The following is a 27,644-nucleotide window of genomic DNA, read 5'->3' on the forward strand; positions in this document are numbered from 1 at the left end:
TTGCCCTCCAAGTCTCGGACAATTTATTATATAGATACGTCATATTACAAAATATGCTCAAATGTAGAACAAATATGCAGTATGACAATTACACGAACAAAAATAAATATATAAAGAGAGAGAGAGAGAGAGGAAAACAACTCAGGCATCATACCAGACACATATAGAAGGGAAGGGGTCCTTTGTCAAAAACAACATGGCAGCCTTCTGTAGAGGAAAGCACCGGTTAAAATCCATAGGTTGTTTACATACGTCAACCAGGAATTTGACAGGTATGTGTGTCTTTCGGATTCTGCAATAACACTAGCATGCTTCGTTTACAATAAACATATACATAGCGGATTCAGCTGTACGCAGTTGGGGCCAGTTTAGCTATTTAACCTGGTCGCTGACAGACGTGAAGAACGTCTCTGTTCGTTGACATGAAATAGCTCGTTTCGTTTCAGGTAAATTCGACTATGATGTCGTGGTCGTTGGTGGCGGCTCCGGAGGTCTGGCCTGCTCCAAGGAAGGTAGGTTATAAAACTAGGTTATTTCAATTTGGCAAAGTGAAGAGCAGATCAGTAGACACAACAGAGTTGAATTGTGTAAGATTACAGATTAGAGGGGTATATATAACTTCTAGGGCATTGTCACGGTATTTTACTTGGACGTAATTTAAACTTCGTTCTGTCTCTTTTACAGCTGCTCAGTTGGGAAAGAAGGTGGCTGTCTTGGATTATGTAGAACCGTCCGTCAAAGGTTTGCATAAGGATACATCCGTGCTTTTTTTTTTTGCTCTCTAACACTGTATGGGTTGGCAGCATTTGGAAATATAAACTGCATGTATTTTATCCCCTCAGGTACTAAATGGGGTTTAGGAGGAACGTGTGTGAATGTTGGGTGTATACCCAAGAAACTGATGCACCAAGCCGCTCTTTTGGGCACTGCAATGAAAGATGCTCAGAAATATGGCTGGAAGATACCAGGCCCTGCATCGCATGATTGGTAAGACACGGTTGGAAAGCATGACGTACACAGATGACTTTTTAATGAATCCTGTATTTAGCTCAGATATTAGAAATGTTGAGGTTCATTCGTCATTGATACTCATTAGTACCATCTAGTGGATTTGTGATGTTGTTGAAAGTTAAGTTAAACGGAAAGTTCGGGATTTTTCAACCTGACCCCTATTTTTAGATCTTTTGGTCCACATTTTTACTAGTGACAAAAAATATCGAAATCGGTGCTGTAGTGAGTTAGAATGCTAAAACCGGCAACCGCAAAACGGCTATACAATGGAATCCTATGGAATCCAAGCATGCACGTCAAAGTAAACCGCTTGTTTTAGCCACTGACAGGCTCGTTAATGTTACTCTAAGTGGAAGGGATGGGAACGATTCCTACAGAGATACACCTGCTTCTGTCTACCTTAATATCTGTAAAGAAACTGTAATTACAGTGTTTTACCTTTCTCTTCTTCTGGTCTCTGGCATAGCACACCATTCAGTGCCTGTAGTCAATAGGCCTACCGTGTGGTGCTGGAGTGGAGACTCAAAAGAGAGCGCCTCCCTTCGATAACCTCTGCAACCCATCCATTTGACCTATCCTATACTTAGGAGCAGTGAGCACACACACACTTGGAACAGGAGCAATGAGCAGTAGGGGGTTAAGTGCCTTGCTCTTTAGCCGTGGATGTTGAAGGATGGGAAGGCGCTGTTCATTCAATCCCCCTGCCCACATTTTACCTGCCAGTCCAGGGGGAATCAAGTGTGCATCCTTTTGGTCATAGGCTCGCCTCTCTAACCTTTATGCCACGGCTGCTCCCCCCCCCCCCATGAAGCTTTTTATAGTTTAAACCTCAAGTGTTGGCACTAGAGGGCACTGTTGCTCTAGAGAGAGAGAGAGAGAGAGAGAGATATATATATATCTCTCTCTCTCTCTCTCTCTCTCTCTCTCTCTCTGTCCTCTGACTAGCCCTGTGCAAACAAATGTGTTTAATACTGTGACTCGGTTGCAAATCTGTGCTGCCATTAGTATATGAACTTGTTTTAAAATGTGTTGTGTTGTGTTACAGGGCCACTATGGCAGCAGCTGTGCAGAACCATGTAAAATCACTTAACTGGGGCCATCGAGTTCAGCTACAGGACAAGTGAGAAACATTCTCTACAGTTAGGACTATACCAGCACTTGTTACTTACTCTTGAGTTGACCTTTTCTGACCAGTTGAATCCTGACAGATTTTTTGGCCCACTATATACAGTATAATTTGTCTTCACACTGGAATCATACTCAATCAGAGGAATACTCTGATAATATTTTCTGAACTTGATTTTTTTTACTCCAAACATCTATATGTGGCCAGACTTTTCTTTAGACCATATGTGGGATTCAAATCCTTTTAAGCTTGTGATTTTGGGCTAGAGAAGATTACTCGGAAACACACTGTCATGATCAGCAGGCCTTGTCTGAGTGCATTCATTGATTTTTGTCGGTCGCTTTGGTGGTTTGACTTTAAGAGCATTCAATGAGTTTCTCTCTTAACTGATCTCCTGACATTTCCCCCTGTTTTGTTCTGCATGGCAGGAAAGTGAAATATCTCAACATGAAGGGCAGCCTGGTAGACGGCCACACAGTCAAAGGAGAGACCGCCAGAGGCAAAGAGGTAAAATATTTATCACACGTTTGCGCTCAGATGGTCTGTCTTATTTTGCCCCGTGCCCTTTCTGTTCCAGTTCACATAACAAAAGTTGTCAGCATGCAACAGCGGCACGTAACCAGCTGGCCGGCAGTGTGAAGGCTGGTGTCTGAACTCACTGACCCTCTCAATAACTGATGCCCCCTCTGTCTGCAGACGATTCTCACTGCCAGGAACATTGTGATCGCCACTGGAGGCCGGCCAAAGTACCCCACGCATGTAAGTGCTCGTGCCACCTCAAAGGGAACCTCCCTCTACCTTTCTTTCTTTGTGTCTGTCTGTTTGTTCTTCCTTCTCCCCCTTTCTATCTCTGTTCCTGTGCTTCTCTTTGCGTCTGTCTCTGTCTGTCTGTCTTCTCTCTCTCTCTCTCTCTCTCTCTCTTTCTCTCTCTCTCTCTCTTTCTCTCTTTCACTCCCCTGTCTATAACAGCAGCCTGACCTTGCACGGTAACCAGAGCAGTGGGAGGTAGGAGATTGCTGCTGCTGCTGCTGCTGCTGTTGGCAGAGGGGTTACCGTCGTGCCGTATAACGCTTCCAAACCCCCCCCCCCCCCCCCCCCCCGCGTCTATAAAAGATGCCATTATGTGCTCTGTCTGTAACCTTGAGAGCGCCCGCAGCCATCCATCTGCTTCCAAGCGATGACGGAGAGCATAGACCTTCACTTTAACATCTTGTGGAGGGCTTGATCAAAACAAAATGATAACTCTGGAATCAAGCCAAAACATTTTTTCTTTCTTTCTGTCCTCCACTTCAGGTCCCTGGAGCAGAAGAGCATGGGATCACCAGTGATGATATATTCTGGCTCAAGGAGTCTCCTGGAAAGACGTGAGTGATATCTGTCTGTCTGTCTGTCTGTCTGTCTGTCTGTCTGTGAGCAGCTGGGCCAGGATGTCCAATCTGAGCACTATTTACTTAGTCAACACATACTAGAGTGGAAGGCATTCGTTCTTTGCACAACTCTCCCTGTTATATTTTTAGTATAGTTGGGTTAGTAGTATAGTTAGGGAATAGCTAGCTGAGCATGTGTCACTCCTTAGGCCTCTTACACACTGCCTGTGTTGTGGGTGCACGATGGCTGCGTTGTTACGTGTGCGCTTGCGTGTGTTTATTCATACTACCAACGTTTCTGCTGCGGCGCTGCTACTGTCCAACCGTCTACATTTGTCTACTTTACCGTCTAGTTTAGCTGAGAACGGCTTACCTCGCGCGTGAAAAATACGCTCCACAGCGAAACTCTAGAGAACTTGCGGCTCGAGCAGCACCCGAGAAGCCCATCTCACACAGGCAGTGAGCACGCTCAAATCTGTTAACGTGGGCGCCGAAATGAAAATTAACATGTAACGCAGCCAACATGCAGACCCAACCCATTAGTTGTGAAACGCCCCTTAGAGGCCAATCAACATCGGCTTCTTTCTGTAGTTGTCTGTGCGTCCACTGTAATTGCTGGAAGGCTTTTTTGTACTTTTACTCTTGCTTCCCTCTTCCAGGGGCCGTGTGATGGAATATTGGAATTCTTGCCAAAGTGCCCTGGAGTACCTCTTAGACTAACTGCTTAAATCCAGCCATGGCCTGCTTTATTGGGTATTAAATCCCAAAGGGCCAGGGTGCTGTGTAGATCAGAGTTGTCACGGTTTGCTGAGGAGACTATGTTGCAATCACAATCCTTAAAACAATTAAATGCTCTCAGGGTAGTCATGCCCATATAGGTATGATTATGTTGCTGTCCTAAAGTACTTGTAATCTGTTGACTATTTGCATATTGTGATTAGTTATTTTTTTCCACCAAAGCAAAAACACTTTATATAAGGAGGTACGTGTTCACCTGCTATAGAAAGCTTATTTAATTATATATAACCCAAGGTTAGCACTTGACATTTGCTATGATGTGGCACTTGACAAATTACAACAATGTGAAAATGTAGATCCCCCCCCCCCACACATTTGGCATTCATGTAATATCTTCCCATCACGCCATGAATGCCTCATCGCTCGTCAAACCAGAATGCTTCACTTAACTTTGTTATGTGATTTTCAAAAAAATTTGACTTATCCCTTGGGCTGAGTATTTTCACGAAACCTAAGGATGAAAAGGATGCTGCTATACCCTGCACCTGCCACTTGATGGCAGTGCAACTTCACACGTACAAGCAACATCTTTTCCCAGTTGTGTGTAGTATATCCACAATGTCCTCTTAATCAACTCTTTACTGAAGTTACTTTGCAAGGGTGTTTTTTTAAGAACTTTCCTTTTATAACTCTATATCATGAGTGGCTTGTTGGTCTGGAGAAGTCTTTACTTGAGTTGGAGCTGGGGATGTTAAGGTCCCTCTGTGAGAGTGCTGATAAGTGCCTCTTCCGTCTCTCTCTCTCTCTCTCTCTCTCTCTCTCTCCTCCCTGGGCTGGGTAGGCTGCTGGTTGGGATTTGAGCTGTCAGCTGTGCAGGTGGGCTAAGGAGAGGAGAGAAGAGAGGAGACAGACAGAGAGGTCGGCAGGCTCGCGTGCTTCTGGCCTACAGGGCCCGCCGAGGCATCTGACGAGTGACAGCCCGTTTCTGGAGGGGAACACCTGAATGAGGAGGGAGCGAGGAAGATAGATAGATAGAGAGAGAGAGAGAGAGAGAGAGAGAGATGGAAGACAGATGGAAGGAATGAGCGCAGGAAAGAAGGAAAAGAGATTGACGGACATGTGCTGGTTGCCTGTGGAATAACCTACACGGCTTGTTGGTAGTCATTAAGGCCTTGACGGACCCGCAAGTGTAAAGAGATGGTGGTCTGTTCACACTGCAGCCATATTAGCACCTAGAGGAATGTGTCTGTGAAGAACGATGAAAGGTGGTTCTGCAAATACGAAGCGATGTCTACTTGAACCCTCCTCTGCTTTTTCTGTCAGAAGTCCACACGCTCTCCATGTCATCTCCATATTGTGGTACCAAGGGATGAAAGTGTATCCCTCCTGCTTGCCCTGGACGGATAGGCTTTTTATCCAAGGGAACCTGCAGTCAAGGATTATGAGCTTTGGAGAAGAGTGGTGGGCCCCTGTGTAATAGGCTAGAAGTGAACTAAATGGAACACAGCAGGGGTTTGTACAGCATGTTCTCAACTGTTGGAGAGTTGTTCCCTTTTAAGGCCTAAAATGGTTCCAGTCTGGCCTCTTGCTTCTGCTATTGGTACATTATTGAGATGCATTTATAGAGTACTGCCAGTAACCCAATTGGTGCCTCAAACGTTGCATTAGTGTTCATTGGCCTCCTGAGAAGATGCTCTTCTGTGCTTAGACAGTTTTTGTAGTAAAATGGCTTCTTAATACTTCTCCTATTCCCTTCCCACTCCTCCTGAAAAACATCTACCTATCCCTGCACCTGATTGGATCAGTGCAGCCTAAGGAAGAGTGCTCAGCCAATCAAGAGTCCTACTGATGAGCTCAGTCAGGCGTGCAGAGCAGGAAAGGACAGAAAGGGACCACGGAAGAGGGGGTACAGGAGAGAAAGGACAGAGAGACTGTGTAGTTAGGGAGTCGGTGCGTGCATAACCCTGTCTACAGTAGCAGTCTGAAATCCTCTCAGGCACGGCCCAACTGCCTGATACCCACACAATGGCTTGACGAAGCACCTGTGGGGAATCAAGAAATGATTCAGCCATTTGTACAAATACAGCTGCCACCGTCGTGTCTTTGAGGCTGTGCTTTATAAGGCCTTGGAAAACTCAATCATCCCTGTCTCGCACATCCCCTGTGTGTTTCTCGCTTGCAAAACAAGGTTTCAGTGTGTGTGACCAGGGCTTTCGGGTTGCTCACTCACCTCTTTGAGGTCTTCTTCACCTCTTTTTGACAAGGCCATGTGTATCAGCTGTAAGTGTGTGCGTGAGTGTGTGGTTGTGTACTGAGTGTTCACATTTGTTGTATGACGTCCTTTGAGAGAAGCGAAGCCCTGCTCAGAAATCAAAGTCATGCCATGGGGAGATTAAGTGGATAAAGAGAGGCCCGTGTGTGTGTGTGTGTGTGTGTGTGTGTGTGTGTGTGTGTGTGTGTGTGTGTGTGTGTGTGTGTGTGTGTGTGTGTGTGTGTGTGTGTGTGTGTGTGTGTGTGTGTGTGTGTGTGTGTGTGTGGCTGAGCGGGCTGGGAGTATTGTATTTGCTCTCTGCATTCCTCTCCTGTACTTCACGCTCAGCCTCACAGCCTCCAGGGCCTCCTCTGCCTCTGTCTCCAGGGCCTGCTCCAGTCATGCAGCCTCTGCCTCAGCAGCTTCGGTCTCTGCCATGATGCCTCCAAACAGGGCATGCTTACAGAGGCCAGTCTCCTGAAAGCACTGCAGAGTTCAAGTATAGGGTTATTGTTGTTACCGTGGAGTTTTGTTAACCATGATACTTAAACAGCAAGAAATGGGTCTTTGCTATTTGCAAACGTCACGTAAAAAGAAGTGAAGAAAAAGTGAATACATCTGGATAGTGACTCAAATGAGCAATGACTATAGTACCAGTAACTACTTCATGTGGGATACCTTCACCAGCACTCTAGCCTTGGGCACCAGCACGGATAAGAGAGACTGGAGGCAGTCACCCAAGACAAGGCGTTTCTCTGGCCCTGTTTCCTTCAACTGCGTTCATGCTGTGACCACTATAACAGGGCCAGAGAAACGCCTTGCCTTGGGTGACTGCCTCCAGTCTCTCTTATCCGTGCTGGTGCCCAAGGCTAGAGTGCTGCTTTGAATGCCATGCCTCCACCTGCCCACTCTTGCCATTGCCACCTCTGGCTTCCAGACTTCCGTACGAGCGCCCTAGTCATCGCACACTGCTGCTATCAGCAGAGACACAGATACGTGTGTGTGTGTGTGTGTGTGTGCATGCCTGTGTGTGGGGGGTCGGGGGGGTTCTGCATGAAAGAATGAAGCACAGGGAGTTCCAGACCTCTAGTCCATTAGCGATACACTTAATAGCAAAACCATCTCCCTCTCCTCCCCATCAGGATTAGCTTTTGTTCTCTGCACAATGACTCCCTTCCCCGTCAGACGCAGACACTTTGCCCAGGAGGCCCCTCCATAAGAGGCCGTTTCCAGACAGCGTTGGCTAAATCCAGGCAGCCTCTTCTGGATGTCATGTAACACAGAGTGTGTGTGTGTGTGTGTGTGTGTGTGTGTGTGTGTCTGTGTGTCTGTGTGTGTGTGTGTGTGTGTGTGTGTGTGTGTGTGTGTGTGTGTGTGTGTGTGTGTGTGTGTGTGTGTGTGTGTGTGAGACAACACTGTGTTGAAAGTGCAAGACCAAGTTAGAGATCTCGTCCTAATTCCCTCTCTACTTAGGCCTTTGGTGTTGGCAAGAGCTGAAGCACAGCTGTGTGTGTGTGTGTGTGTGTGTGTGTGTGTGTGCGCTGTCACTGGTAGAGCTGGAGCTCCATGCGGGCTTCAGTCAGCGGGGCAGTGACTAGACCCTGAGCTGGGGAAACGCGCCTCAGCCGTGGGGATTAGCTCCTGACATTAGCAATTAGCTCTCCTCCGGGCATGGATTTATGGGAGCACTCCACCTAGGCCACACACACACACACACAGACAGGAACACACACACACACAAAAAATACATTAAACACGTGATAAACATGTTACCACATGGATACGCACACAAATGTTTCACATATGCAGACACACTTGCTCGTCACCAGGCACGCACACGTTAGCATACAGGCAGCAGACAAACTCACACTCACCTAACAGAAGAACGTTCACGGCTGTAGTCCCTAAGTCTTTTCTCCTGTCTCTTTCTCCCCAGTGCCTGTAGGCTTCCATTCTCTTTCATTCATCCCTCATTCATTTTCTTGGTGTTTCTCTCCCCCCTCCTTTCCTTTCTGCTCGGCTGCTTTTGTCACTGTTGAGTAATTGAGCCTGGCCACTTTCATCGCCTCCGTGTTCCTCTCTGGGCTCGGAAATAAACCCCTGTGTCTTTTCCTACCTGTATATGTACTGTTTCATTTGGCACGGTATCAGACGCGAATGGGAAGTCGAACGTATAGGGTCCCTATTGTGCAGGAGGGGAAGGCCTGATGTGGTGAAAGGAATAGACTGTACTTAACTTGTTAATGGGGGATGGTGGCGGTGTAAGTGTAACTGTAACTGATTTTCTCTCTGGTGTCTTTTCAGGCTCGTGGTGGGTGCCAGCTGTATCCTTCTGACTGCCAGTCCAGCTGGGGTGGAATCTGCCTGTTGTTGTTTTCATGCCATGTCAACACATTGAGTTAGCGGTGTTTACTGACAAAGACCACACCTTCCCTCTGTGTTCATGTTTCTCTGTAGACCATTGTATGCTTTACCTATCTAATGCTACAAACACAGATAGACTCCACAAGTACCAGTATAGTTATTTCAGGCACAGACAAGTGTGTCTGTGTGTGTGTGTGTGTGTGTGTGTGTGTATGTGGGAGATCATGGCATCATGCTTGTGGATGTGTGTGGTGGGTTTCTCCTGAACTCATGCAGATGTGGGCCTGGAGTGCGCGGGGTTCCTGACAGGCATCGGTCAGGACGCCACCATCATGGTGCGCAGCATCGCCCTCCGGGGGTTTGATCAGGTATGAGCACATGCCGTGTGTTACGCCGCTCTTGAGTTGCTCCAGGGTTCCTGTCTCCCGTCCTGCCCTGTGTCAGCAGGTGCCTGACTGCTCTTGAGCAGCTGAATGCATGTACTTCAGCCGGCCAAGTGGCTTTAGCTTCATCTCATGAGTCGAGCCACTGCTGAGGGGCAGGGAAAGATAGAAAGCTCTGCTCTGTGAAGACACTGTCGACACGGATTAATTTCATGCTGCGGCCTTGTGTGGTTGTCTAGATAAGAGAGACCATTACAGTTTTCTGAGCTAGCAAGCAAGTGTAAAGGTGGAATTAGAAAAACAAATGTTGTAGCAAGTTAAATGTGGTGGAAACAAGTGTAATGTTTTTCTTATGAATAGTTGCTGCCTATTGTAGATTTGAGTTAATGAAATTGTTCATGAAATAAATTTCAGTCCATTATGTTTTAGAATGCCTGCAGAATGGACTAAACGAAATTGCCCGGACTGATTACCACATTGTATTTGGTTAATTACTCTGAAGTCCTTGCCTCTATGGCAGCTGTTCTGATCATGACTTGAAATGGCCATAGTGTTCTAATCAGCAGTATTGACAGAACAATGTAATTGCGACTGGTGCAGTTAATTTTCTAAATGAACTGAAAAATCAAATAAATTAAAATGTGATTGTTTAGCACAAGAAAAATTAGAAATTGCCTATCTATCTCAATTGAGTGCTAGTCTGTCAGGCTGGATGCATATTACATTAGTATTCTACTGATATTTTGCTATTGTGAAGCGGTGTGCTGGCAATTGAAGAAAAAGCTTAGGGTTTGGACGTGTCAAGTGGTGGATTAATACTGGATTGCGTAAATCTTTTCCTCGCTATAGATGAATCATATTTATTTTGACTTAATTTGTGTGTTGAGTTGAGATGAAATGATTATAAAAATGACATGGAAGTACCTGCTGGCATGCATGATGTATTGATGCCTACTATATAGTGTGGTGTTATTGATTATATTGCTTGCAGCCAACATTTTTACCTAAGGATATGTATGAATGAGCGTATATTTGTCTCACTTTACGCCTGTGTATGCATGCACGTATGTGTGTGTTTGCCAGTGCCTGCAGCAGCCTCAGACACTTTGACTTGTCTGTCGAACACTTGTGTGGTGACTCACCACACACAAGCTACCAGCCCGCCTGGCAATAACAGGAAGGCAGACTTGGCCAGACTTGTGTTTTCTTGCTCTGTTTTTTTTCCCTCATTAATAAAAAGATCTCACTGGTAATTTCCAGTTCAGAGCATAGCCATGTAATAATTTCAGCCAAAATTCAAATGAGGGTTAAGTGCTACTGTGTGTAGAGTTACACTGGTTTATTGCAAAAAAAATACACATGGGGAGATTTATTGTCATGTTCTCTTTTTCAGCAAATGGCAGGGCTGGTAACTGGCTATATGGAGGCCTATGGCACCAAGTTTGCCTGGAATTGCACCCCTAAGAAGGTGGAGAAGCTGCCCTCTGGTGCTCTTCAGGTGACGTGGATCAACAGTTCCACGAAGCAGGAAGAGCATGACACCTTCGACTCAGTGCTTTGGGCTGTAGGTGAGTCGCCCAGGAGCACCCTCGTTGTGTGTCTCAAGAAACATGTGAAGGAAGCAACATCAGAGACTACAGTCACAATATATCTTCTTAAAGTAAACAGATCTATCTTTCTTCAAGTAAACGAAATCTGTTGCTATTGGTCAAGGCGAAAGGTCACCATGTGTAGCCTTTGGGAAGGAAAATAATTGTATCCATGATCCATATATATATATATATATATATTAGTGCTGTCAGTTTAACGAGTTATTAACGGCGTTAACGCAAACCCATTTTAACGCCGTTCATTTTGTTATCGCGAGATTAAAGCAAATTTTTTTTGATTAACATTCTTTTTCGCCTCGCAAACTGTGTAGTAGGCTAACGTTATGGTTTGAGTGAATGGTGAGCGCGATACGGCGAAATGGATGATAAAAAGCTTCTGAATGGAAAGTTTACTTTTAAAAGTTGTGTTGTGCAAAAGAAGCGAGCTTCACTGTTGTCTGAAAATGTCAACAGGCAGCTGGCTGAAAGCAAAGAAGTAGTAGGCTTACCTTTTATTGGTAACCTAACTGTTACGGTTCAATGTTTCTGAAATAAGAGGCCTGACTGCTATGTTCCCAGCAAACTTGAAAAAAAGAAAATATTAAGCCATGGTTTAACTGCACTATAGGCTGAGTCCTTGTTTACCTGAAATGTGCACTTTATAATTTTATTTTGTACCGCCCTGTTTGGCAATATTGGTTTTCAAAGAAATAAAACATTTGCATAAAGCAAGCCAATCAACTTTTCCATGTTGATAAGGGCATTAAAGTCAAAATAAAATGATGGAAAAAATAAATAAACGAAGGGACAATTAGAATAGATAAAAAATTGCGATTTATCGCGATTAATTTTGAGTTAACTATGACATAAATGCGATTAATCGCGATTAAATATTTTAATCGTTTGACAGCACTAATATATATATATATGGATCATGGATACAATTATTATATATATTTGAATTTTACAGTGGATCTTTGGTGGGTAGGTTTTAAAGATAACATGTGTTCATTGTGATTTTGAATTGTATACATATGGTATACATGATTCAGGATTTGCATAAAAAAAAGTGGTTGCTGAGACTCATGAGCAAATACAATGGAGCAATCACAATCACAAGGGCCATTTCCTCTTCAGAGCGCTCCACTGGTAACAGTTTTCAATTTGCCATCACCAAGATTTCACTATCAACTCTGAAGAGCTCAGACCTTCTTTCAATTGCACCCTGAAACAAACCAACATGAATTGGAACAGATTACTTAGCTTTTAACACTCTCTCTCTCCCTCTCTCACACACTCTCACGCACACTTATTACACATCCGTTTATCCCCACTGTCACACACTGTACCGAGTAGCGCCGTGTCAGCAGACAGGGGACTCTCAGGCCCCAGAAAACAAGGTAATAAAGCAGGGGGCGGCGGAGGCACCAGGGGAGGGGTAAATCAGCGGGGCCCAGGTCCTGCCGGGGCAGCCGCCCCGCTCCAGGATGTGCAGAGGGCCGTGGGTCGCCTCGTTCCCTCCTTTGTTCTCCCGCTCATGGCCCTTCCTGCCCCGTGCCAGCCCTGCGGAAAAACACCCCTCGCCAACAAGGGACCATGTCATTTTCACTCTTTAAAAAAAAAAAAAAAATCTTTTCCTCATCTGTTTTTGTGTTCTCCTTTCCTTTCTTTTCCTTTCTTTTCTTTTCTCATGTCACTGGAGACAGATGCGTGTCTGCTCTCCTGCTCTCTCTCTGCTCACTCTGTCCATCTCTCATTCGTTTCTCTGGTTTCATTCCGTTTGGGGCAGGACAATGGTGGGGGGTGGGGGGGAATATCCGACGTATCCGCCAGCCAGTGCTGCTGTGACAGTTTATTTATTTCTAGATGGTCCCAAAGTCAGCTGATTTCCTCTTTAAAAAAATGGCACATGGAGCGTTGCTCAGATTTCCCACCGTAACTTTGTGAGCTGTGTGTGTGTGTGTGTGTGCGCGTGTGTAGCTGTGGATTTCTGTGTTATGGGAAGCCATGCGGATTGCATTAGCTCCACATATGTGTCTTCACTCCTGGAGTGAACTCCATTAGTTATTTCCACACCCTCATTATCATAAGATATTTCATTACTAGACTGTCACAAACACTAGGTCTTTGTCCCATTCTGTACACTGACGGTGGTACACAATGTGCACTTGTGTGTGTGTGTGTGAGAGCCCATCAGACCGGAAGGGGATCATCTGATTTGGATGCTCTTATCGTGAAGCTTCTCGGGGAAACCAGTATATTTAGTTAGAGCTAGAGTTTATGATGAGTAATGTGTTTCTTCACCCTTAGTTCCCTAATGTAAGTTAGGACCACCAGTGCATGGTGATATTGTGTATTATGGGTGCCATTAATGTGCAGTGGTAATTGGTAATTGTTTGGAAAATGATCGCTGTAAACTACCCATCCGTGTCTGAGGCATGTGGTCTTTCTGAGGCCATCTGTGTCTGTGTCTATGCTATAGACTCTACATGATGTGATGTGTTGTCTTTCTGTATTGATGAGCGGATGCTCCACTTCCCCCTGCCGACCCCTACACACTGGTGGTCAGACAGACACCCTCAGCGGGGGTATGAAAGGGGGCCCCCACCGGTCATTAATGGGGCCCGTCCGAGGTTGGTGGACCCGCACGGCTGTCCCGGCCCTGGGCATCGCAACACCCAGAGGAGCCTCTCCACCCTTCCGCATGGCCCATCCTTCCTCCGTCCCTCCGTCCTCCAGCTCTGGAATCCTTCCTCTGGGCTGCACCCTGGTCCAGGTGCTCATGCTGGTTGCATAGGGGAAGCTCACATTTCCTCTATCTTCACTCGCCTCTCTGTGTGTGCTCGCTTTATTTGTCTTTCCCATGGAATGGCTGTCGTTTTTTTTATTTTTTTATACCAGACAGGGAGAATGTAAGTCTCTGAATGCTGTAACAATGTACCTGCCCCTCATGCTGACTGTATCTATATCTGACTCTTTTGTAGATAGTCAAAGAATTGCTTTTTTCAGATATGGTCATGCTCCCCAAATCGCACTGATCTACAGAGAGAGCACCGCACATAAATGCGCTGCTATGTTGGGCAGAGCTCGAGCAGGTCTTTTAAGACAATAGCACAAATCAAATATGGTCCATCAAGCAAAAACAAACCACTGTTTTGTTGTAATTTGCAGGTGGGCGTCTGGAATATTGGGCGACTACATTTTCTTTTAAATGCTACAGCCAGAAATAGACGTTTTCTTTTCTGCCCCCCTTCCCACGCAGGAACGAGCTTTGAGCTTTCGTTTGGTTTCAGTTCTTCACTTTCCTCCCACATCCTTGTTCAGATGATAAGGTCTCGTTTAGAGGCTCGACAAATGGAGATTGTTCTTGCCGCTAATTAGCTGCTCGGACCTTGAGATTTCCTCTCGCCTCTTGCCACAACAAGGCTTTGTTCTTGGCTGGACTATCAGGGCCGCCTGGGCTGGCATTGCCCGGCGCTGTGTGGGTGTGTGTGTTGCCCGTCTGGGATGAATGGGCTTATCTCTTTACCCCCAACTGCCCGCTGTTGTGTCCTCGGCTCACAATGGTCCACCCACGCTGTGGAACCTGCTAGACAGGCACGTGGGCCGGAAGCAGACGCGGCAGGAATGCACTGAACCAAGCAGATGGCTCCTCGGGTCTGCCGAAGGCTGTGTCCCCCCCCCAAACTCAGTAGTGAGTGGTGAGCTGTACCCGCGTTGTCAGGGTGTATCCAGCTAGAACTTTTGAAAAAGGCCTGAACCGGTGAGAGATTATTTCTGTCTGAAGAATAAATGCAGGAAGTTGCTTCTCTTGACCTACGTCAACCCAGCAAACTTCCGCAGCTTCAAATCGGCTTTTGACCGATACCTGCGGTTTTTATCTGCTTTTTCCAAAAAACCTCAGGTCAGTTATTGATCGGAGGGCACTTCACTTTGATTTAACAGGGCTTAGTGTGAAGTCTAGCGCTTGGCAGCAGTGTGAGTGAATTGCATTATCAGGGCCTGTTGTTATCCTTACAGGCTCGTGCCCTAATTGAAATGCTGTGTGGCATTGGTGTCTGCTGCATCAGAAGCTCAATCGAGCACATTCCTGTGGTCGATCACCTGCAGTTCTGTTGCTGGCGGGAATATAAAGCAAAAATAATGAGCAGCTACGAGTGGAAGTAAACTGGAATAACAAGACACACACACACATCACTCCCGCACTCCCACTGTGGACTGTGCTGACCTCAGGCCACCACATTCATGCATGAGTTACACTTGACTTAGGTGAACATGTGAAGCCAAATACTGTGCTGAGAGCAGTGTGTGTGGCTATGTGTGTAGCCCATCTGTATTCATCCTTGTGTGTGTGTGTGTGTGTGTGTGTGTTTGTGTGTGTGCGTGTGTGAGTGCGAGGCCTGATATCACACTCGGGAGCAGCCACCACCACCCCACACCACCCCACACCACACACACAGAATGCTGTGATTAGCCATACATACTCGCTACAACAGTGGCGGTCCTGTTCACTTTTTTTTTTTTTTTTTTTGGTCTCCGTTCCTCTCTGCTCCCCTTTTCCAGGAAGAGCAAAGTGTTGGGGTCCCTCCGCGGTGCAGACACAACACCGCCCCACCTCCACCACACCCCCCCCCCCCCCCACCCCACCCACCGGTCGCCGTAGCCGGCCCAGTTCGAGGAAGTTGTTCCTTGGCTCCAGCCAGGAAGAGGGTCTCTGGGGTTTGTTATTCTAGTCGCCCGATAGCAACTACGTGGGTATCCTTAGGGTCCAGCAGAGTAGGGCTGTAAGGTGGGGAATGTTTATTGTATTATCCAAAGAAGGAGAGGAGGGGAGAAGGCCTGCTGGAGAAGAGAGAGTGTGTGTGTGTGTGTGTGTGTGTGTGTGTGTGTGTGTGTGTGTGTGTGTGTGTGTGTGTGTGTAGGTTTGTGTGATATTGAAGGTGTGTGTGTGCAAGTGGGAAATTCTAAGTGTGTGCATTTGTTTTGAGTAAAGAAGTGAAAATTGTATGATTGCGGATGAGCAGGATATTGCATGCGTGTGCGTGTGTGTGTTTGCGTGTGTGTAGAGGAGCAGGAGATGGGAGACCGACGACAGCATCACTCATCTGTCCCAGAGGAAGTGGCGGGGATGACACAGAGGCCCCAGGTGGCTGATGGGACACGTCCTGCGCTCTCCCCATTACTCATTAGTCCAGCCGCCAACAGACGGGCCTGCCTCTGCCCCTCCCCTCCCCTCCTGCCAGCTGCCCCAGATGTTTGCTTTTCTAATTGCTGGATAAGATTTTAGCCCTCCATCAGAGGAAAGAAAGCAAGAGAGAGAGAGAGAGAAAAAGAGGGAGAGACAAGCTATCCCTGTTGCCTGCCAGAGGTTAGGTATGCATGATGAACACTGTGCAGGATTCCCGTGCCTGTGTGTGTGTGTGTATGTGTGTGTGTGTGTGTGTGTGTGTGTGTGTGTGTGTGTGTAAGCTCATCCACCCCTTTCTCTCCGTGTCTCCATTCTCAGGCAGAGCCCCGGAGTCCCAGCTCCTCAACCTGGAGAAGGTCGGGGTGCAGCTCGACAAAGAGACAGGCAAAATAGTTGTGGCCCCTGACGAAGCCACGTCCGTGCCCAACATCTACGCCATTGGTGATATCAGCCAGGTAGATACCAAACCACAGCACCACCGACACCCAGCTTACCTGGATCCATTCAAACACTCAGTCATTTTGTTTCTTTTTTTTCGGTCTCCTACCCATTGTCTGGAATCGGTGGTAAGGTTGAGTGTTTTTAAAGAGCAGCTCGGTTAGAACTGGCCCTGCAGTGTGGTGAAACCTCTCCCCTGTCACTCTCAAGCACGGCACGCAGCCGAGCTAGAATGGGCCCTTTGAAGTGAAGCAGGTCACCTGTTTTAAGGAGGCTCTCTCTCTTCCCTGTTACCTGTCAAACCTTCTCATGAATAGGAGATCTTTTGCTATGGTATCTGTAGACTCAGCTGTTTTTTCTTTTTTCTTTTTTTTTCTGGAGAAGTTGAAGTGCACCTGGCAACTGCCAAGAATGGCATTATGATAGCTCTGCCTGGGTGGCGGGCTCTCTCTCTCTCTCTCCTACACATTTCTCTCCATTACACACGGGCAGACACAAACACCACAAACACCGTAGCCAGAGGAGACGGAGACGTTCCTGAACAACAGGATGTGCGGAACTAATCAAACAGGTTGTGAAGACATTAATCATCACCCCCCCCCCCCCAAAACTCAGCCGAAAACAGTGGTTTGGCTCCTGCACCACGCTGATCCGCTCTGCTCCGTGCCCCACACCAGTTTCACTTGGCATCGCTCTGGCTTCGTGACGTCTGTTGCCGTATTGGCATGTCTTCTGTGGAAACATGAATTCTTTTTTTTTTTTTATGTTTTTGTGTCTGAAAACGAGGCCTTGGGAGTTCTCTGACGTGCCGTGATCCGCGTGAGAGGAGCGCGGCGAAGGGTCGCCTGGTTTCCATTTTAGTCACTCTCTTGTTTTTGCAAGAAGTCAAGGTTAAGCTCTTAACCCACCCAGGCTGCACCTGGAGGGAAACATGGCCAGGAGCAGACCACCAGTCTGAGCCTTGGGCTTGGTAACAGTCGAGTGGAATGAACCTACAATTACCCTACACAGTTAACCCTGTGTGTGTGTGTGTGTGTGTGTCAGTGTGTCAGTGTGTGTCAGTGTGTCAGTGTGTCAGTGTGTCAGTGTGTGTGTGTGTCCAAAAGAGAGAGACAGACTGTGAGTGAAGAGAAGTCGGGGCGAGAGCGAGAGGTGATTTTCAAATCATTAGCGGTGTTCTCGATTTCCAGGGCCGCCCTGAGCTGACCCCGACTGCCATTCAGGCAGGCAAGCTGCTGGCTCGCAGGCTCGCCGGGGACTCCAAGGAGCTCATGAACTATGACCATGTGAGTTCCAAAGCCCGACACACACAGCTCTTCTCCAGAGACCTCTTCCCTTGCCTGGCCTGGCCTGGCCTGGCCTGTCTGTCTGTCTGCTGAAGACTTAATACACTCATCAGAGGCCAGTAGATGGAAACCAATGTTTTCGTCAATTATCAAAATTAGGTCGGAAGTCTTTTGATTGTAATTATGATATGAGTGTTTAAGCTGTCATCTTATGTTAATAGTATATTTCCTCATCTCCTCTCATCTCCTTCATTATCTCCCCCTTGCTTTTCTGATTCCTTTCACAAAATGTATGGAGGCCTCTGTAATTAGATGTCCTCTTCCAGCAGTCGGCCTGCAATGCCATGCTCTTTAATTGGGCCCTCATTTTGTGTCAGTTCCTGGGTGATGGTGTTTGTCTGCCTGGTGGGGCTTTGACGTGTGTGTGTGTGTGTGCGTGCGCTGCCACTCTGTCTAATGCGGCGCACAAAAGCTGCGTGTAATTAAAGTCGAGCGCCTGCCAACACTCTTTTGTGTGAACGCCAAACACATCGGCCTGCTCTGTAATATGCCTCAGCTGTAACACTGTCATATCACTCTCTGTTGACTGAGCACTGTTTGCTGACCCTGATGGGGTGGGTAATTGTTTGCTTGTCTGTGTTTATGTGTGTGTGTGTGTGTGTGTGTGTGTGCGTGTTTTTAATATGGGTCTGTGCATGTGAGTGGTTGTGTTTGTATCTTTGTTTATATGTGTATATTTATGACCGTGTGTGTGTGTGTGTGTGTGTGTGACGTAGGTCCCCACTGCTGTGTTTACTCCACTGGAGTATAGCTGTGTTGGGTTGACTGAGGAAGAGGCTGAGCAGAAGCACGGGAAAGACTCCATTGAGGTACGTACAGTAGACATTCTAACTAACCCTACGACCGGTCCACTTAGTTAGACTCTGTTTTACTCTTCTTGATGGTATGTTTATCAATTTGACAAAAACATGATATATGATATGCATATGTGTGCGTTACAGTATATTAACCTGATTTTGGCAGAGCTTGTTGTCTCTTTTATTGCAGGGGACATACAGTTTAAAAAGCAGCATTAATGAAAGACATCAACTCTAGAAATCAGCACTAGACACTAGATAGACTCTGACCTGTTTGCATGACTTGCATTAGGTACACACAGGCACTCATAATGACTGTTTTTGTTGGTGTCCACGTAGTTGGCTTATCTTGTAAGTAATCTGGTAACCATTGTGTTTGTGCATTGTGAATTACATTTTGTGTGTTTGTGCATGTACACACTTACTTGTGCGAGTACATTTGTTTGCGTGTGAACGTACTGCTTGTTTTTTCTTTTGGTCTTGTGTACGTGCACGTCTCTCTCTCTCCTCCCTGAAACACCTGCGCCACACACACCCCGAGACCAGTTTGGAGCGCTGCGTTTCTGCCCGCCGTGATTGACGGGCGTGCAGGAGGCTTGACTGAGGCGTGTAGCGAGCGACGACAGACAGCCCCACCATCAAACACAGCAGCGCACAGACAGCCTCTCATTGGCTCTGACAGCTGCTCGTCCACCACTAACTTGTGTCAGCACGCTCGCTTCCCTCCCTTTCTCTGTCTTTCCCTCTCTCTCTCTCTCTCTCTCTCTATTTTCCTCTATCTTAATTTCTTTCTATGTTTATTTCTCTCTATCTCTGTATTTCTCTCAAGGACACTCTATTTATCAGTTTTTCTCTCTATCACTCTTTTAATTTGTCTCTTTCCTCTCTATCTCTCTCTCTCTATCTATCTCTTGCGGTTTGCTGTTGTAAAACTGACAGGAATGGGCCAGACGTCACTCCGAGCGCCATCCACTCACTCAAACACACCGCCAATCTCCCCCAAGCCAGAGACGTTACCATTACGGATGCAGCCTAATGCAGTGGTTTTCTCTGCCACGACAGAGGATGTCTGTGAGGGCCCTGGGGTACTGTAGCTTTCTCACCTCTGTGTCTCTTTTTGGACAGGTGTTCCATGCTTTCTACAAGCCTCTGGAGTTTACCGTGGCAGAGAGAGATGCCAGCCAGTGTTACATCAAGGTTAGACGCCCTCAAACCCACTTGTGAATTGAAGACTTGCTTCATGCCATTAGCAATCATACAGTGATATCATTATGCACACTTATATGTTGTTCATGTATTCTGCAGCATTCTGCAGTACATCTATCCTATATACCAATAAAGTGGATGTATTGAAATCTGCTATGCGTTAATATGATGCCATGCTTAATTGATATAAACTACTAATAATTCTTACTGTAAGATTGTGAGTCAAGTAAAATCACTGCATATGCTTGCTTCTCCCTCTCTCTCTCTCTCTCTCTCTCTCTCTCTCTCTCTCTCTCTCTCTCTCTCCCCCTATATATCTCTTCCCGTGTTCTCTCCTCAGGTGGTGTGTTTGCGTGAAGAAGACCAGCGCTTACTGGGCCTGCACTTCACTGGCCCTGGCGCTGGAGAGGTCATCCAGGGCTTTGCCTTGGGCTTCCAGTGAGTCCACCATTCCTATTTGTGTTGTAGTGGAGAAATGGCCATATGAATGTATGTATGTAATATATTAATGTATACTATTTCTGCACAGTGGCTTTCCGGCCCCTTAGAAGTCAATCCAATTCACTTCAACCCATCCCCCTTTAAATTACAGGAGCAACAGCTCCCTTATTGTCCTACACAAAGCCTCTTTAGTTCATTAAAGAAATGAAATGAGATTTTTGTAATCTCATTTAGGTACAGCTTTTACACCAGGTGGGTCATTAGATAGATTAATATCAAGCCCAGCCACCTCTGCACAGATAAAGACGTGATTGAGGAGAGAAGGAGGCGAATGGGCTAAATCAGAGGATGAATGCTGCATTTGACTCACTCTTCTCTCCCTCTCTGGTACCTCCTCTCACACTCCTTCCCTCCAGGTGTGGCGCGACCTACACTCACCTGTTGAACACCGTGGGCATTCACCCCACCTGCGCCGAGGAGCTGACCAAACTCAACGTCACCAAGCGCTCGGGGCTGGACGCCACAGTAACGGGATGCTGAGGTTAAGTGCCCCCTCTCTGAACGCCACGAGCACACACACCCAGGATCCCTAGCCTAGTGTAGAAGCCAGGGGAAAAGAGCCAAAGTCGGGGGTTGTGTCTCTCAGCTCAGACCTCCGCTAGCCCACTGCTCAGCCACAGCCGCAGGTCAAGATCTCTCCCCCTTTCAAACTCATTTGTACATGGTTGCACATGGTTGCATTTCTCAAGGTATAGCCCATCTTTCCAGATCATGTGCTTGGGATGTATTCCTACTTCTTCCCGTTCCACTCAACCACTCAATCCATGAGCCACTCAAAACTCCAGCTACTCGGTCGAGGTGTAACACGCAGGTTCATAAAGGACAGGCAGGGTGGTGGAACCTTACCTAAGCAGTTTTTTTAACACGTGTTAAGATTATTTTATGTGCGGCTAATTGCGCACTTAAAGTTTTACATGGGGAAAATACTTGCACAGGTTAAAGCCAACCAAACCTCGGCAGCGCGGTGGCAACAATGTAAACAAGGCCATAAATCAGGATTAAGGGGCCGCTACAGTTTGTTGAAACGAACGTGCAAGAGAGAGAGAGATACAGAGGGAGAGAGGGAGGTAGAGAGCGGCGAGAGGCCGAGCGTCTCAGAAATATATTCTGCAAATATTGTTGTTTCTCCGGCTGTACTTCCTGCCCATTAGTCTTGAAGGTGACACGCGGTACCCGCCCTGACACTGATGGATGAGAGAGGGCCGTCGCCGCGGTGACACCGCCCCCCGTTTCCCATGGACACAGACAAACACCCCGGCTAGTCCCTGCTGTCAGTCAGTGACGGGTAGGCCAGGACCAGGGTGTTCGGTAGAGAGACCGAGCGAGCGAGCGAGAGAGAGAGAGAGAGAGAGAGAGAGTGCTTGTTTGGGTCTGTGCCCCTCCGAACTCAGAAGGGAATACGTGGGCCCTGCAATAACACGCGCTGTCAGGCCCTCTGTGTTAAGGGCACCCAGAGCCAGCAGACCCCCGCAATACGATCCCTCCGCCAGAGAAGATGGAGTTCGCTGGGGTCTTTTTCTGATATGTTTTTGTTGCAGTTTTTTTTTGCTGGCTTGTCATGGCAGTGGCAGTACCTCATTTGGCCTAAAGGTGGTGATGTTGCTCTCTCTCTCTCCCTTCCTCCCTCCCTTCCTCCCTTCCTTCTCTCTCCTCACTCAGACCTCTCACCCTCATCAGGAGATTATCGCATTACTCTGATTAAGTCTCCGCAAACCCAATCAGCGATCAGGTCACATACATACCAGGATTAATCGCCCGGGTGCGCTGCTCTGCTGTGCGATGCGGACTGTGGACTTGTGCTCCTCTAGTCTTTTCCTTTTTTTCCTCTCCCTCCTGGAGCAGATAAGCCCTATCAGTTGTTTATCCACACAGGCTGATAGCCCACAGCCCAAAGGGCAGCACCCTTGAGGGACCCCGGGAGCCCCGCCTGTCATCCTTCCATCACCGTCCCAGCAGAGGGATTCTTCATCCCTCATCCCCGCTAAAAACATCGGTATTATATATTAAAACGGCCCCAAAATCCACCCGGCTGGGTTGCGGTATCTCTTTTAATGTGGCATTAAGGAGCTGGATTGAGTGGAGGAGAGTGGGAGGGTAGTGGTGGGGGGTGGGGGGGGTTAAGAGAGTTGGGGAAGGAGGGAGAGGAGCGACGAGCCCCAAATGGGTTTATTTTTGTTTGAAGTCTAATCTGCTGGGCCTGATTAATGATCCTGACGAGGGGAGTGACAGCGGCTCTGGCTGCGGCCGGGTTGGTGGTTGAGGGGCGAGGGCTACCAGGTTTATTTGTACCTGGGGCTGAGGGAGAGCTGCGGGGTAGGGAGGGTGGTGATGGTGGCTGGGGATGCCTGGATGTGTGTGCTCTGTTCAGGGACGGGGTGCTGACTGAGGGACCCTGACCTCCAGCTCGGCACCAACAGCTTGACTCTATCAGCCGGACTCAAAAGCGCACAAACACTTAAACACTGCTGGGGACGGCCTGGGACTGGCCCACACTCTCTCTCTCTCACACACACACACACACACACACACACACACACACACACACACACACACACACACACACATAGTCCACAACGCAGCGGCTTGTTTGCCCAGGGTAAATTAATCCGTTCCCGGTCTTAGCAGGGATCCCTCAGGAGATCTGGGATGGCAGTCAGTCACCCCGTCGTGAGGGGGATCTCTTCGCCGCTCTGCATTAGACCAACATCTCACTACCTCACCACCTATTAGTCTCTGTCACAGTGTCTGATGATGTTTACAGTCTCCCGCAGACTGACTCGAGTTTGAGGGCTTTTAAGAGCAATATCTCCTCGGGAAAAACAAGCTTTGTCATTGTTACTAAATATGGCATGTGTGTGATGAATGGTGTTTATGGACAGAGCTCAGGAGCTTCAGTGGGTCAGTCCCAGTCCGGTAAACAACAGGGCCGGCGGGGTCAGGGTTCAACTTTCCAGGGGCCAGCTAATGATGACTTGCTCGAAAACCCAAACCGGGCAGAGCAAGTCTGATGTCAACCTGGTCTCCAACTGTTATTTAATTTGTAAATAGAGAATAAGATTTGCCATAAAGCTTTGTACTCAGTGCACAGTGTAATGAATAAAATAAGAACGTATGTATTTTGTGTGCATCTGTTCATGTCTGTGCGTGTAGATGTCTGGTATATGAATGTGTCAGGTTTTGGACTACTCAACTGAGAAACGGAATTTAAGACTGTGAATGTGTTTTCTGTGTGTGTGTGTGTTCTTGTGTTTTCTGATTTTTGTGAAGGTGTGTGTATTTGTGTACGTATTTGTGTACTTGTCTGACTGTGTGTGTGTAGTGTTGGGTCAGGTCTGCTGAGCAGAGCGTGCTCAGTGGGGGTGGGCCCTCTCTGACCTCTCTGTCTCCACTGACAGGGGTCCTCTGCAATGCAGACCTGTCACTCAAGCCCGTGCACCAACAATGGCAGAAATTCCTCTCTGTTTGTTTGGTTAAGGACAGGGCTCTCACAAGCGCAGCAACCCCTTTAAGAAACTTCACCCCTAAAAAACTCTGGCCTCAGCTCAGGGCGACTCAGAGCCGTGCACAAAAGGGGGTGAAGTCTCCCAGACCAAGTCATAGATGGAAGACCAGTTTGGCAGCATCAGGCTTTCAGCCCTCTTTTTTTTCTTCTTCTTCTTCTTCTTCTTCTTCTTCGCCTCTGCCCTAAAATGGAACAAATGTGGCTAAATCCACCTTGAAACGCACTTAGCAGAACATGTCAACATGTCAAGGTGCGTTCTAGCGATATTCTGTCTTAATCCCGGCCCATTGAAAGCTGACAGTCCGGCTCAGGGCCTATATTTACTGCGCCATTGTGACTTCAGTCAGCCAGGCCTCCCAGAAACGCTGGCGAGATGAGACGTACGCTTGGTTACACAGCCACAGCGTTTGTGTCCAAAAGCTCAGGGAGGAGAAACAAATATCTGCCTTGTGTAAACATTTTGAGAGAAAAAAAGAAGTGACGCTCGCAAAACAGCAAAAAGAACTAAACCAGTTGAGGATTAGCTAGGCGAAATGAATAGGGGCCAATTATGGTGCGGCTGCTGGGCTCAGAGCGTCTTCTTCAGATCTGTCAGGGTGAGAGGCCTGCAGGGGCCTCTGCTTGGCCTGGGAAGGGTGGGGGCCTGCCGAGGAACGTCGAAGAGGAGGTGGAGGTGGTGGGTTGAGGCTGGTTAACCAATGAAGCAAGACGGTTTGACTCGAGCAGGCTGATGTTTCATGGTCATTGAACCGGCAGTACTCTTTTCTAGTGGACAGGCCTGTTTTTTTTTGAGTCATCACAATATATTTGCATGTGTTATCCCACAGCTTAATTATTGTTATTGCTTGCATTGTATTTCTGTCAACTGCCTGCTACAATATTTGCATGTACACGTTGTAGGGATGTAGACCACAGAAGGGTTTAAAGCTTATTTGGGCTTCTTCCGTATGGCAGGATGGGATTTCAGAACGTTGGTTACAGTCTCTGCATCACTGTCGTGCTTTTGGGAAAACTGCTTACAAGACTGTTCCTGAGCTCCCGATGTCTCCAAATTTTGGGTTTGAGAATTTGACTAGTGACCAATGGGCCTGGCCTCTGGGTATCCAAGTCCTAAAATGATCACAGGGCCACACTGAGGCCAAAGAGTGGGAAGTGGACTTATCAGCGGCAGATAAGCGCAGATACACTGGGCCATGGCCATGTTAATGCAGAGCATATGTGCCCTGTCTTCTAGAACTGGGCTTCTGTGAGATAAAAAGTGCAGCATAGGAAGATTGCTGGTCGTGAGGATTGCTTGTCTAGGCTGCATTTCCTTGCGTTGTGCTAGTCAGGAGAGTGTTAAAAATCATAGCCTTGCCTTAACTATGGCTATGAAGCTTTTGGAAAACATACTGCTGCAGGATTGCTATAGTTATCTGCTGGCATACAATCAATGATTGAGTGAATCGCACCGCATGAAAAAGCGTACTAGTAATAACGTGTAATGGTACTCAATTTAGGGGCAATGCCTCTCTCCTTCGCCCTCAAAAAAGAGAATATCTTATTGCCACTGTAAATATCACACAGCGCTCTGCTTAGTGATTCCCTAGTCTACTGTTCAAGCAAGGCAGAGATAGAAACGGAGCCTTACTCTGGAGGCACAGCCAGAAGCAGCTAAGATATTTATCATGACACAAATCATGTTGTCAGACAAGGCCACACAGGGTGTTCCTTCCTCATTACTTAAGCTGTGATTAAACCAGACTAAAGACTCAACACCTCAGTGGGTGTTTTGGATTAAGCACTTTTTTTCCCGAGAAGATCAAGGCAATTTATTTGAGGCAGTCAATGTTTTTGTTTCCCCTATTTTGCCTTTGAGTTGTTTTCAGAGGTTTATTATTTCTCAAGAAGGGTAGACCGTCGCAAGACTAGGAAAACACAAACTCACTCATGCAAATACAGAGATCCTTGATGTACTGAACAAAGAATACACATGAACATGCATAGTAAAGGCAACGGTCATAGCAATGATGATGTCAACCATCTTAGATTGAGCACATAGACACATACGTTTCCAATGCTAGAATAATATAATAAACCTAATCCTTATTTTATATAAATATAAAACTTAATCCTTATCTTATTCCAACATGCACTATTTCCTCTCTTCTCCCCATATATCTCTCAAAGGCCATGGGCCTTGGAAGCAGACAGTACTAGCTTTTTAAGGCATACTTGTTCACACCTCAGGAAGCATGCTATTGGTGGGGTTTCATGAAGCTGAAGGATTGCACGTTGGGGCTGCCTCTGGGGTGTGTGTTTAAAGTGACTTATTTTTCCTGTTAAGCGAGCTTATGCCAAGCACTGTATGTGTTTAGAGTTCAAATGAAGGAAAACCGCACACCGTGCGTGTAGACATTTAGACTTTCTTATATTCAAATCAGACTTCATAACCTGCCTGTCTTGTTTGTAGCTGCACGCCGGACAGTGATTAATGTCTTTGTTGTGACTGTTTGCGCTTGCACGGATCCTGAGATCACAGGGAGAGGACTCCTCACCATGTATCAGAGAATTTAAAACGGGGCACAAAACCACAGCCCTCACTTGAAAGTCTCATCGCTACTCCTCCTCTTCGAACCATTTTAGGCATGTAGAACCAAAATGGCAAGGTCAAGAACTCAGGAACTGCTCTATGCATACATAGCCATGTTTGCACAGCACTACATGTGGTAATTATGATGGCCCCAGATCTTTACGTTGAATGCATGACAATTCAGGCCAACTCATGTTGGATGGGTGATCATTATGTGGTAGTGCTCAAAGCAAACGCCCGTCATTGCATAGGGGCTAATGTGTACATGTCAGGAAAGAAAACATGACATTAAAGATACTGTCAGATTCCCACAGAACATGCATGTGAGGCGGAGGATAGGGAACAATTGGCCCAGACTTTGTCCATATGTGACCTTGACTGGTTGAGACTCAGTGCAAGAGAGTTTCAAAGAGGGAAACGATAAGAGGCAGAGCCTCTGACGCACACCTCTAGGGGAGAAACTCTTCCTGGGAAGGGAACGGCTCGACTATCCTCTCCCCCTCATGCCGCTCCAGCCAGATCCAACAGTCCATCCACACCTTCCCTGAGATCACTCCAGTCTCACCCTGACCCCATCTCAAAGCCTCCCAAGAAAAACAACTTATGAGATACTGTACCTGAATGCTCCAAATTTCAACACGAGCCCCCCCCCCCTTCCACATGCATATGCACACATTCTTACCCTTAAAATGTTTCCCCCACCAGTATTTGAACTTGGGGCTATTGCCAAACATGCCTGTTGAGTGTGTATCAGTACATTTTGTGCTGGTGTCACTGCCTGTGCCATGGTGATGTCTCCACTTGCACCTGCTGGTGCAAACACAGATGTTGTTGGTGGAGCTGATCTGTGCTGACTTGTGTTCTGGTGCTGAGATTGGCTTTTCCAGTGCCATGACAGAAGGGTCCAAGCTCCATTCAAATGCTGTCAAGTGCACACATTTGGCCATGAAAACCGATTTTCATCGGATTCACCCACAATGTGAAATGCCTTCTTAACACTTTAAAGTTGACTTGCGAAGGATAAATAGCGGTGTGCAAGGATTTGCTTGCAGTGTTGGCAGACAAAATTGTAAGTGCACAGTTGAAACATTTCACAGCCTGGTCAGCTTTGGAGAGCAGTGGACTAAACTAGCTTTACTTGACTTTTAAACACATTAGGAATCCGTGTGTTGTACAATATGGATGTCCTGTGTGAGTGCCCACTGAACACACTGATGTTCATTATTGTTTTTAGACAATCAAGACTTTTAAAACTATTCAAATGT

General features: G+C 47.0%; 1 protein-coding gene across 1 annotated transcript; it reads left to right on the forward strand.

Annotated features, from left to right (window-relative positions):
* txnrd2.2 (thioredoxin reductase 2, tandem duplicate 2) lies at nucleotides 1-23,421 on the forward strand. The gene is made up of 17 exons (XM_012815943.3): nucleotides 1-272; nucleotides 447-512; nucleotides 685-741; nucleotides 843-987; nucleotides 2,057-2,131; nucleotides 2,566-2,644; nucleotides 2,834-2,896; nucleotides 3,431-3,501; nucleotides 8,798-8,817; nucleotides 9,134-9,225; nucleotides 10,634-10,808; nucleotides 16,336-16,472; nucleotides 17,646-17,741; nucleotides 18,518-18,610; nucleotides 19,724-19,795; nucleotides 20,145-20,242; nucleotides 20,662-23,421. The coding sequence occupies exons 1-17, from the start codon at nucleotides 197-199 to the stop codon at nucleotides 20,783-20,785; spliced, it is 1,539 nt and encodes a 512-aa protein (XP_012671397.1). The 5' UTR covers nucleotides 1-196; the 3' UTR covers nucleotides 20,786-23,421.
* The last annotated feature ends 4,223 nt before the right edge of the window (nucleotides 23,422-27,644 follow it).

This window comes from Clupea harengus, chromosome 7 (genome assembly GCF_900700415.2).
Source record: "Clupea harengus chromosome 7, Ch_v2.0.2, whole genome shotgun sequence".
In the NCBI taxonomy this organism is placed as follows: Eukaryota; Metazoa; Chordata; class Actinopteri; order Clupeiformes; family Clupeidae; genus Clupea; species Clupea harengus.